This window comes from Zootermopsis nevadensis, unplaced genomic scaffold, assembly GCF_977971745.1.
Source record: "Zootermopsis nevadensis isolate Lab colony 2312 unplaced genomic scaffold, Znev_1.0 Znev_ptg000003l, whole genome shotgun sequence".
Taxonomy (NCBI): Eukaryota; Metazoa; Arthropoda; class Insecta; order Blattodea; family Termopsidae; genus Zootermopsis; species Zootermopsis nevadensis.
Window position 1 is genome coordinate 3,114,511 of NW_028259135.1, and position 12,990 is coordinate 3,127,500.

Genomic DNA, 12,990 nt, shown 5'->3' on the forward strand with positions numbered 1-12,990 from the left:
CTAAGCACATATATGAATCACTAAATTATTGCAAATTTTCATTTTCTGGCCTGGGTTTAATGCACATTTGAATAAAGTGCGGTAGATTCATGAAACTGATCTCACTTCTCCTAATAATAGACTTAATGTACTGTACCTTCTCTCAGTTCAGTGTCTTGAGACTTATCGTCTTTCAGCATTAGTTTCCAGGTTCGAAAAAAACAATTCAAGGCAAATCTTTCTACCGTGAAACGCGGAAGTATTTTGATTTTTAAACAATTAATCGACTATTAAACGGTAGATACGTCATAGTTTATCGCTAGTCTGCATAGTTGGGGCCCAGCTAAAGTTGTAGAAATGTCGAGCCTTGGCCTCCTTTTTTAGTCATTTCAACGCTGTTAAAAGTAGGAAATTGCGTCTAATGAATGACGTCGATATTAGTTTCAATATAATTTGTTATCGTTTTTTTTTCGAGGAGATGAAGAAAACACGGGCATTATATTACCATAAGATATTATACAAATCAGCAAAGTACCTGTAAGCTAAGAATAAGTATTGAACTAAGAGCTTTGAACGTTCAGACTAGCCTATATGCTCTATTTCTTGTGTATTTTATTAAAACGTCTCCTTCGTGCAAACATCGCAACTTTACATCTTCCACCATGCGATTGTGTGCTAGACCAGTGGAATTCAACGTTTTTTGTTCGAGTACCCCCAGATATAATTTCTCTTCAACTTTGTACCCCCAAAGTTGTTGTTGTATAATTCAAGTTATACATATTATATAATCTACATCTAAAATAAATTAAATAAATTACATTACTGATTATTCAGTGTTTATCATAAAATAATATATTTTTTTAAATTTCACGTACCCCCTAAGATGTCTTCGCGTACCCCCAGATATAATTTCTCTTCAACTTTGTACCCCCAAAGTTGTTGTATAATTCAAGTTATACATATTATATAATCTACATCTAAAATAAATTAAATAAATTACATTACTGATTATTCAGTGTTTATCATAAAATAATATATTTTTTTTAAATTTCATGTACCACTTAAGATGTCTTCGCGTACCCCCAGATATAATTTCTCTTCAACTTTGTACCCCCAAAGTTGTTGTTGTATAATTCAAGTTATACATATTATATAATCTACATCTAAAATAAATTAAATAAATTACATTACTGATTATTCAGTGTTGATTATAAAATAATAAATATATATATATTTTTTAAATTTCACGTACCCCCTAAGATGTCTTCGCGTACCCCAGGTTGAATACCACTGTACTAGGGAACGAGAGAGCATAAAATGTTTGCACAGTGTCGAACCTCTTCTTTTAAACACATCTCATTCATAAAGAGCTGAGTATCCTGTAGTAATAAACTACAAATGAAGTAGTATTATCGGAATAAACTGTGCTATTATCTGTGACGCCGACTGTAGTAAAATATAACGATTCACGACTTTGCCACGTTTTTGCAATCGCTCTTATAATAATGTCTGCATTGTTTGGTTTTTTTCCTTCTTTTGGTGGTCGCCGGTTAAGCCAGCCCTGAAGGCCAAATACTGTCTGTTGGAAAGAAAGATAATTAAATAAGTATCATTTGAGTCGCTGTTCAGCTGGCGACATTGCAACTTGGCACCAAAGAAGGTGCCCTCATTCGGATGGTTCCCGACCTACTTTTTCAACATAAACCGGGGGACTGCCGAAAAATGTTTAAACATCGCAGTCAGTTTTTTTTAAGCTTTACAGCTGTTTTGAAATCTTTTGTGTTTTATTTATGAAGGAAGTTTTAGAACTCAAAATCGGAACTTGACAAGACTCTCCCATGAGTTTCCTCTACAGCAGATAAAAGATAAGAACGTACCTCTTCTTGTTCTCCTCTCTCTCTCTCTCTCTCTCTCTCTCTCTCTCTCTCTCTCTCTCTCTCTCTTTCCCGTCTCTTCATCATCTTACCCCTAAGACTTCATCCTACTCCACATCTTAATCAGCTCTCTCTTTCCATTTGTAGTGTCTAGGCTATGAGTCTGATGTCCGGGAATTGATTCCCGGCAGTGCAACCATCTTTATTTTTTCCTGAACGTCCAGACTGGCTCTGGAGCTCACCCAGCCTCTTTTATCCAATGGATATCGGAGTTATTTGGGATAAAGTGGCCGGAGCATGAAGCTAATCACTCATCTCAATCCAGTGTAAACGTTACGAATGTGTGGCCTCATGAATGACGTATTAGCGACGAAAACTGTGGTAAGATGAATAAAACTGTTGCATTAACCGAATAACAATTTTACTTTTCATCTGAATCACTTGCTTAAATTAACAATAAAATCAGTGAAGTCGCGGACTATTTTTCGCAATTTGTTCCAGATGGGTGACAGAATGTCGTGTTATACACGGTCATTTATGTATGCATTTATAAAGTGTTTCGATTTCCAGGTGACAGAATATGGTCCTACATTTTACAAACCTGTTTTAAACACCATATTCTATGGCGAAGGGAGATTGCATTTTAAATTTTGAAACACCCGTGCCCTGCCTAAAACGTTGTCAGCCACAAATCAACACCGCCGTGGCCCTTGTTAGAACTGGCGTTAAATAAATTACATTATCTGGCTCTTTGTAGCAACAGTGACGTAAGCAAGTCTGTACAGGTACCGTCGAGTACTCGAGCAGGAAACCCACATTTCAGGTCTGGAACTCGACAAGGTGACACGTGTCAGCTATGCTGTCTCTCGAAGTGGTGAGTTCGTAAGCTGTTTTTACCACCAAATGACAAGACAGGATAATTCTTCTATTCTTTTGAAGATTATATTTCTACATTGTGCTTATTAGGTCATACTATCTGTTATTGTAAGAGTGCTCGAGTGTGGGACGTAATTCGTGCCATATTAGGTAGAATAAAGCTAGTCAGTTAAGTCAAAATGACGTGTTTATCTTTCAGTGTTGGTAAGGTGATGGCATAAGGACCCATAGTGTTCCTAAAACTCGTTCCACTATTGGGAATTTTCGTGTTTTCATTTATAGTATTTGATACGTCCTTTAAGACCTAAAATTAAAGGCTGTAAGTGGTTTTTTTCCGAACACTTCCTTCAGGTTGGTTATTTAAATGTATTTCAAAGGTGTATAAACTGCAGATATTAATTAACTGAGGATATGACGAAATATGTCGAAAGGATAATTTTTTTTAGTGAGTAGTGAGAAGATTCTTGAATTAAAGGTTCTTGAATTTTCATCGCAGTAAAATCTTGAACTGTTGTCCTGTAATAAATTCGGCTTAAAATTAATTTTGAAGTCATTATATATTCTTTAATACCTTCAAAGGAACATCACCATTTCTCCAACATAAATAGAGCTTAACATGCCAAAGGTCACTGACTAGAGGAGTGATAGATGACAAGTATGGAAATAGATTGGTTCGCGCTTTGGACGTTTTCTCGGGGGAAAGATTCCCGAATCAGGAGGATCAGTGGACCTCACAGCCGTTCATCGTGTTGATTAGAATCGAACCCTCTGCTTAGTAAATGACCTCTCCTAGGTCCATGACCTAAATGTAATAGACTGGTCTTGATAAATTCATGTATAACAATGACGCAAATTGTATGGAACGAAAAACGACATTTCCAACTCCAACGGTTGCACTGTACTCGTATTGTGTGCTAATAAGGTGATAATACATTTGTGAAATGTGTCGTAAGTTTAGAATGATGTGTAGAATGTATAAGTGAATGATTATTAATTCTTGAAAATTGTATGTGCTGAGTTTTTCTACGTGTGTATGAGAATTTGTAAAAAATGAAAAGGAACTGTTTATTGTTTCGTACGTCATAGGCGAAGTCCCCAGATGAAACGTGCTAAAATGCCACCAATTCTTCCACATTCTTCTACCATGAATCTTAAACTTCTAGTCGCTTGGGACTCAACCCGGGTTTCAGCGGTGAGAAGCCAGCGTCTAACTGCTCGAGTACATTTATAATTTCAGTTCCGAAGCACGTTGTTATATACTTTTCCAACCATCAGGCGATAGTTCAGTTTTCACGACGGTAAATATAAAGATGATTTGTGTTCTGGGATTATGAGTCGTGTAGAAATTAACGGACGTTTCAGGGGTACTTGCTGTCTTAATCAACAGGATGATAAGTCTACAGGTCTCATCGCTCTTGTGATGGATGGAGGCAGTAACTGTCTCTGAAGCGTTGGTCAGTTTCTACACGGCGCAATGTACCAGAAGGACCCCCCATCTTCATTCCATCTATCACCGCTCCATGAAGTCACTTCCCGTCGATGAATGTTTTTAATTTTATTGATTTTAGGCTTGGCGATTGTATATCACTTCTCTTATCATTTGTTAGTTCTCTAGTGATAACAAAAAGACACTTCCGTAAACTCTATGCCAAATGATTGATCCTGTTCTTGGATTTACGGGTACGTGGGCCTATGGCAGAATTCGATTGTTGAATATCTTAAATAATTTAAGTCTTAGTATATTAATTATACAAAACTTTGTACTTGTGAGTCGGGATATCTCCGGACAGCGAATGACTCGATTTCGATTCTGGTGCCGAGATTAAAAATTCGAGGTAATTTACATCTGTTATCTTTATTTCGTGGTGCATCGAAACAGGGGAAATTTATAACGCCTTTATATTATTATTATTGCTTTATAGTTAAAAATAGAACAGTATTTATCTGTAACCGCCACGGTGGTCTAGTGGTTAGAACGCTGGCCTTGTAATCCTGGGGTCTCGTGTTCGATTCCCGGCGGTGCCCGAATTTATAACTTGTGTTGGGCAAGGCCGTGGTCTATGCAACACGGAATTTTCCTCCGGGGGCTTCCCCGGTTTCTCCGTGGCATCCCAACAATTAATCCATTCACACACAGAAGAAGGCAATGGCAAACCACTTCTGGATCATCTGCCAAGAACGTATATGAACAGGTCCCAGTCCGAGAAAAGGATGGAAGGATCCTGTTCATATGGACCTGTCGTCAGACAGAACACTAAATAAAATAAAATATTTATCTGTCCCAATTCTTACACTAATTTCTCCTGTGAGTTGAGTGGTATCGACTCACTGGAAGTTACAAGGAGGTAGAATTTTATAACACCGATGAAAATTCCGTTCAGTGCACGTGAGGGAAATTTATGTGTTCATTGGTGTGTTCAATGTGAGGTGACTTATAACAACACCCGTTAAACTCGGACTTACTTTGAAATATCACCGACAGGCGCCAAGAGTTTTGCCATCTTGTGTAAAAATAACAAATAATTCCAAGAGATTATCTACTGCTTGTTTTGTGACTAAGCTATATAGCATTGACGTTTTCCTCAAGATAGTAAAGAGAGAGAACTCTTGGTGTGCGAAACTTCAAAAGATGGGCGTGATTGTGTGTAACAAACACCGGCAGTTAAATCTGAATTAACGCGAAATACTTGGGGTCTCTGAATTAAAATGAAAGCAGGACGGAGGGGGAGAAGGGAGTGGGACGTGGTAATGGTATTTAAAATCATGCTCCAGTTAACCTTTCAGCCTTTTCTGAGGAGGAATTTCTTAAATCAATGGTATTCAACCTTTTTTATTCCCGTAAAATTTCTCTTCAACTTTGTACCCCCAAAGTTGTTGGTGTATAATTCAAGTTATACATAGTATATATTCTCCCAAATCGAATACCCTTACGTCAGGTTCTCCTGTGGCTAACCCTAAATCTGGCCCTGATTATTCAGTGTTTATCATAAAATAATATATATTTATATATATATTAAATTTCACGTACCCCCTAAGATGTATTCGCGTACCACAGGTTGAATACCACTGTCTTAGATAACTATTTGTCTTGTAGCGTTTAAACACAATTTATTATATATTAAATATATATTAAATCTTGTCCGTCTAATCACAATAAATTCTTATTAAATATTAAAATATTATAATAATTAACATTTAAAATATTTAAAATATCAAATGATGTTCTTTATCGAAATATTCGATTTACATTAGACCATCATTTTTCACGACATGTTAAATATTTTAAATGTTAATTATTGTAATATTTTAATATTTAATAAGAATTTATTGTGATTAGACGGACAAGATTTAATATATATTTATTATATCACAATATGACGCAACTTTACCATCTCAAAATTTATTATTCAAAAAGATAAATTTAGTCAAGAACTACTGATTCGGAACTTCTCTCATATATCCAAAGCCATCTGTTGTGCTCAACATAGCAAAACTTGAATGACGCTTGTATTTTTCCACCTCAGAAGTTCTCACGGCCGACATGTGTGTGTAATCCTATTGTTATTAACATGAAGTTAAAATACGGAACTTCCTGTGGCATCTTGTTGATGCCGGTTTCGTGAATATCAATGTTTTCTAAGAGTTGTTTTCGAAACTGAAATGAGGACGTCGACAAATTACATTCGATATATCGATACGTTGTTCATCTGTCCCCGAGAGCAGGTTCTGATGCCGATTTTCGTGAATATCAATGTTTTCTAAGAGTTGTTTTCGAAACTGAAATGAGGACGTCGACAAATTACATTCGATATATCGATACGTTGTTCATCTGTCCCCGAGAGCAGGTTCTGATGCCGATTTTCGTGAATATCGATGTTTTCTAAGAGTTGTTTTCGAAACTGAAATGAGGACGTCGACAAATTACATTCGATATATCGATACGTTGTTCATCTGTCCCCGAGAGCAGGTTCTGATGCCGATTTTCGTGAATATCGATGTTTTCTAAGAGTTGTTTTCGAAACTGAAATGAGGACGTCGACAAATTACATTCGATATATCGATACGTTGTTCATCTGTCCCCGAGAGCAGGTTCTGATGCCGATTTTCGTGAATATCAATGTTTTCTAAGAGTTGTTTTCGAAACTGAAATGAGGACGTCGACAAATTACATTCGATATATCGATACGTTGTTCATCTGTCCCCGAGAGCAGGTTCTGATGCCGATTTTCGTGAATATCAATGTTTTCTAAGAGTTGTTTTCGAAACTGAAATGAGGACGTCGACAAATTACATTCGATATATCGATACGTTGTTCATCTGTCCCCGAGAGCAGGTTCTGATGCCGATTTTCGTGAATATCAATGTTTTCTAAGAGTTGTTTTCGAAACTGAAATGAGGACGTCGACAAATTACATTCGATATATCGATACGTTGTTCATCTGTCCCCGAGAGCAGGTTCTGATGCCGATTTTCGTGAATATCAATGTTTTCTAAGAGTTGTTTTCGAAACTGAAATGAGGACGTCGACAAATTACATTCGATATATCGATACGTTGTTCATCTGTCCCCGAGAGCAGGTTCTGATGCCGATTTTCGTGAATATCAATGTTTTCTAAGAGTTGTTTTCGAAACTGAAATGAGGACGTCGACAAATTACATTCGATATATCGATACGTTGTTCATCTGTCCCCGAGAGCAGGTTCTGATGCCGATTTTCGTGAATATCGATGTTTTTTAAGAGTTGTTTTCGAAACTGAAATGAGGACGTCGACAAATTACATTCGATATATCGATACGTTGTTCATCTGTCCCCGAGAGCAGGTTCTGATGCCGATTTTCGTGAATATCGATGTTTTTTAAGAGTTGTTTTCGAAACTGAAATGAGGACGTCGACAAATTACATTCGATATATCGATACGTTGTTCATCTGTCCCCGAGAGCAGGTTCTGATGCCGATTTTCGTGAATATCAATGTTTTTTAAGAGTTGTTTTCGAAACTGAAATGAGGACGTCGACAAATTACATTCGATATATCGATACGTTGTTCATCTGTCCCCGAGAGCAGGTTCTGATGCCGATTTTCGTGAATATCGATGTTTTTTAAGAGTTGTTTTCGAAACTGAAATGAGGACGTCGACAAATTACATTCGATATATCGATACGTTGTTCATCTGTCCCCGAGAGCAGGTTCTGATGCCGATTTTCGTGAATATCAATGTTTTTTAAGAGTTGTTTTCGAAACTGAAATGAGGACGTCGACAAATTACATTCGATATATCGATACGTTGTTCATCTGTCCCCGAGAGCAGGTTCTGATGCCGATTTTCGTGAATATCGATGTTTTTTAAGAGTTGTTTTCGAAACTGAAATGAGGACGTCGACAAATTACATTCGATATATCGATACGTTGTTCATCTGTCCCCGAGAGCAGGTTCTGATGCCGATTTTCGTGAATATCAATGTTTTTTAAGAGTTGTTTTCGAAACTGAAATGAGGACGTCGACAAATTACATTCGATATATCGATACGTTGTTCATCTGTCCCCGAGAGCAGGTTCTGATGCCGATTTTCGTGAATATCGATGTTTTCTAAGAGTTGTTTTCGAAACTGAAATGAGGACGTCGACAAATTACATTCGATATATCGATACGTTGTTCATCTGTCCCCGAGAGCAGGTTCTGATGCCGATTTTCGTGAATATCGATGTTTTCTAAGAGTTGTTTTCGAAACTGAAATGAGGACGTCGACAAATTACATTCGATATATCGATACGTTGTTCATCTGTCCCCGAGAGTAGGTTCTGATGCCGATTTTCGTGAATATCGATGTTTTCTAAGAGTTGTTTTCGAAACTGAAATGAGGACGTCGACAAATTACATTCGATATATCGATACGTTGTTCATCTGTCCCCGAGAGCAGGTTCTGATGCCGATTTTCGTGAATATCAATGTTTTTTAAGAGTTGTTTTCGAAACTGAAATGAGGACGTCGACAAATTACATTCGATATATCGATACGTTGTTCATCTGTCCCCGAGAGCAGGTTCTGATGCCGATTTTCGTGAATATCAATGTTTTTTAAGAGTTGTTTTCGAAACTGAAATGAGGACGTCGACAAATTACATTCGATATATCGATACGTTGTTCATCTGTCCCCGAGAGCAGGTTCTGATGCCGATTTTCGTGAATATCGATGTTTTCTAAGAGTTGTTTTCGAAACTGAAATGAGGACGTCGACAAATTACATTCGATATATCGATACGTTGTTCATCTGTCCCCGAGAGCAGGTTCTGATGCCGATTTTCGTGAATATCAATGTTTTTTAAGAGTTGTTTTCGAAACTGAAATGAGGACGTCGACAAATTACATTCGATATATCGATACGTTGTTCATCTGTCCCCGAGAGCAGGTTCTGATGCCGATTTTCGTGAATATCAATGTTTTTTAAGAGTTGTTTTCGAAACTGAAATGAGGACGTCGACAAATTACATTCGATATATCGATACGTTGATCATCTGTCCCCGAGAGCAGGTTCTGATGCCGATTTTCGTGAATATCGATGTTTTCTAAGAGTTGTTTTCGAAACTGAAATGAGGACGTCGACAAATTACATTCGATATATCGATACGTTGTTCATCTGTCCCCGAGAGCAGGTTTTGATGCCGATTTTCGTGAATATCAATGTTTTCTAAGAGTTGTTTTCGAAACTGAAATGAGGACGTCGACAAATTACATTCGATATATCGATACGTTGTTCATCTGTCCCCGAGAGCAGGTTCTGATGCCGGTTTTCGTGAATATCGATGTTTTTAAGAGTTGTTTTCGAAACTGAAATGAGGACGTCGACAAATTACATTCGATATATCGATACGTTGTTCATCTGTCCCCGAGAGCAGGTTCTGATGCCGATTTTCGTGAATATCAATGTTTTTAAGAGTTGTTTTCGAAACTGAAATGATGACGTGGACAAATTACATTCGATATATCGATACGTTGTTCATCCGTCCCCCGAGAGCAGGTTCTGTTGCTGCATTTCCGACGCTTTACAGTGCGGTAATTATACGAAGGGTTATTTTTAGTATTTGTCTCTAAACAAAGCTTCCTCAACACTCGCACATCGGCTGCAGATCGACGTTAGTAACATCCAAGTTACAATTAGCCCGACCGCGTGTCACATGGCTCTGCGTCACGAAACTGGACCAACATGAATTACGATACTCTTTGCTTTGATTCAACTCTTTAGTATTCAGCGCATTTGTTTTTATCTAAATTGGACAACTTGGACTAGAACTTGACGTATGTAATTAATCGATTGTGTTTAATCGATACTATTATCAATTTCGATTTGATTTGAATTCCATATGTTTACAGCAACTAATATCGAAGTATTTTATTCAATTACAAGTTTCTTCTTGCTATCTACAAATTCTGTTTTATCACAAAGTTCGTACGAAGTTTATCTGTATTTATGTAATCCGAGATAAATCGATATAATTCATGTAATCATGTACCAATGTCAGTGCCAGATGTGTATTCTTTTACCAGAAAATGTAATTTTCCCGTTCTATCGTCATTCCCTATGAACGAAGTAGTAATATGAATTACAAATCAGTGTTGTGCAATACTTAGTGCCAATATCAGTGGTCACTCGTCTCGTTTCCAATATGATAAATAAACAGAACGTCAGGTTTTCAGCTGATAACCGGACTGCAGCCAAATGCCTTACCCCGCGCTGGTCTTAAACCGAATTTATGAAAGTGCAAACTCATCCTTGAGACCTAATAATACGCTCAGGTAGTCAAGAAATCCGCTGATTTTATGGAACCAGAGGGTTTATTGTCGTGTGTTCGTAATAAGCGCGCCACCGGTCCATATGAATTCTGTCCACACCTTCTCACAATATTCCTTAAGAAGCAGGGTTTAACATCTCACTAATAACTGATTCCGTCGTAGAGTTCAGTTATGACAATTTTTGAAACTTTCTACGACAAAAAAGATGTCGTTTTTAATTAGCTGTAAAGGTTAATGTGGTCCCAGGTCTTAAAAGGTTGAGTTCTGTCGGAACTCTTCGTGTTTAATCACAGTCTGTTCCTGCACAATAACCCATTCCACTCTGATTGTCTTCTACAGATTCTGTATTATTTTTATTCGCCAAAAGAATCACGTTATACCTTCTCGAAAGACGCCCCGTGCACAACATACGCGAAAATCTTGGCACTCATTGTCCTCCACCGGGGCGAACAGTTACCAGCTCCAGTCACGACAAAGCTGATGAGCAGAGCCGTTGCCCTGCGCCCGCGCATGCGCAGTCGAGGTATTGTTCCATCCTGTTAGTATATACGACTCAGCGTGAACACATTCCAAAGCCACACCGTAACCAGTTCAAACCAGATCTGTAGAAAGTGGACAGATAGGCGTTCTGGCGGGCCGACTGCCAGGAGGGCACAGAGCAGTGACGCAACGCTTTGTACCTACAACGCAGGTCCGCGAGCCCACGGAGGTGCGCCAATAGACTTCTGGTTTATCAAGGTTGTGCTGTCTAGATATATAGATATATTATCGCATCAAGAAAGGTTAGGTTAGGAGTAAGAGGGACAGAATGATGCTGATTGGTTTAATCATAACCATGTGACCACGTAACAAACTGCCACACGCCTTCTTGATTGAATCTTAGAATAGCTGATCGATCACGCTATAGTCTATTCAGGATGTGAATAGAGCAGACATTAACAAACACTGACCAGATATCGATATCATACTGGTTTGCTATTGGTCGATAGCAGGGAAAGTACCTTTGAGCGCGTAACTCTGTGGCCCTTGAAGGAATGCAAAAACTGTGATATGTTTACTTGCAGAGAGAATAAATGAATGTACGCTGATTTCCTTTACGATTTGTAAACGTCCTGTTTACGTCACACGTTCGTTAATCGCCGGGTTCTTTCCGCGGAAGAATGTTTTCAGGATGGATATTAGTTGAGTACACCAGATAAGCAGTGGCCCTCTGATTGGCTCTGTCCCCGTACCGCGACCAGAGGGCCAAGGTGTTTCCTCCCAAACGTAACATCGCTTTCCGCTTTATCACCATAAACTTAATCCCAGTGTGCTAATATGACCTTAGAACAGAGGTTCCCAAACTTTCATACCTTTCGCCCCCCTTAAAACATTTTATAAATTTCACGCCCCCCTTCCAGAACAAGTGCAAGCTAACAGATTTGACATAAAATTTAGCTATGAGTATATATATTTTTTTATAATTTAGTATATATTATTCAATGCGTTTAATTTAAAACACTGTAATAAAATATACGTTTCATACAAAGGATGTTTAAAATGTTTCTCCATATTTCGTTAAAAAACTTTTTTCATACAAACAACACCCCCCTCCCCCTAGGGGGGACGGCGCCTCACACTTTGGGATCCTCTGACTTACAATTAAAGCGCCGTCGCGTAATTTGTGAACTGCTAATTTTACCTACCTCGTGCCTCGTTTATGTTTACTTCTGTTCCATGCACATCCTGAATAGACTTTAATATCCAACTCTGGATCCACCGCGCGATAATTCAGATTCTGTGGTTGCAGAAAGCCGGTGTTTGGTAAATGGCACCTCGAGTGAGCTGGGCAAGGTGAACTGGAACGTGCTTGGAGCGCTTTTATCAGAGGCGGCAGTCAAGGACGTTTTCCTTCCGAATTACATGCCCCGAGACTAGATAAAAAAGGTTGCTTCACATTACATCAACCGAATTATTTATTGCGTTTCATTATTTAACAGTTCTGCTTCAATGTCAGCGACTTTGCAGTAACGAATGGAATGTGACGATTTTTGAATGGCAAGGATTTGGAAATGTATGGTCATGGTCAGTATTTAAGGTATTATCCTGGTGAAATTGAGTAAAATCACGAATATCCCGGCCGAGCTAACGTCATAGCTTGGCCGGGATTCGAACCTCACAAATATAGGTCAGAAGTGTTACCACTGTACTAACATTCTTGATAGCACAAGGGATAGAATGAGAATAAGAATATACGTAACGGTCGTGGCCTATTTAATGTGTTTATTACAATGTTTGTTGAATACTTATTCTCTTAATACATATATTTATTCTTCAAGTCTATACACAAAACATTTTAATATTGATGTTTAAAATTAAAATTGATATAAATAATTCGCGCTATTCATCGTTTCCTCGATGTTACAATTTGCGCTATATATTACAACATGTTTCGATGTCTCAGCATCATCTTCAGGTTTATTTTTATACTAC

General features: G+C 38.1%; 1 protein-coding gene across 2 annotated transcripts in view; it reads left to right on the forward strand.

Moving 5' to 3' along the window:
- The window catches only part of LOC110827946 (proton-coupled amino acid transporter-like protein pathetic), a 92,118-nt gene that overhangs the window by 55,331 nt on the left and 23,797 nt on the right, over positions 1-12,990 (forward strand). The window contains exon 1 of one of the 2 annotated variants that reach the window (XM_087361261.1): positions 2,634-2,727. The exons of the other annotated variant lie outside the window; for it this stretch is intronic. Coding sequence (XP_087217387.1) covers positions 2,710-2,727 — 18 coding nt within the window. The 5' untranslated portion in view covers positions 2,634-2,709. Of the gene's footprint in view, positions 1-2,633; positions 2,728-12,990 lie in introns of those variants that run through there. 2 annotated transcript variants of the gene reach the window in all.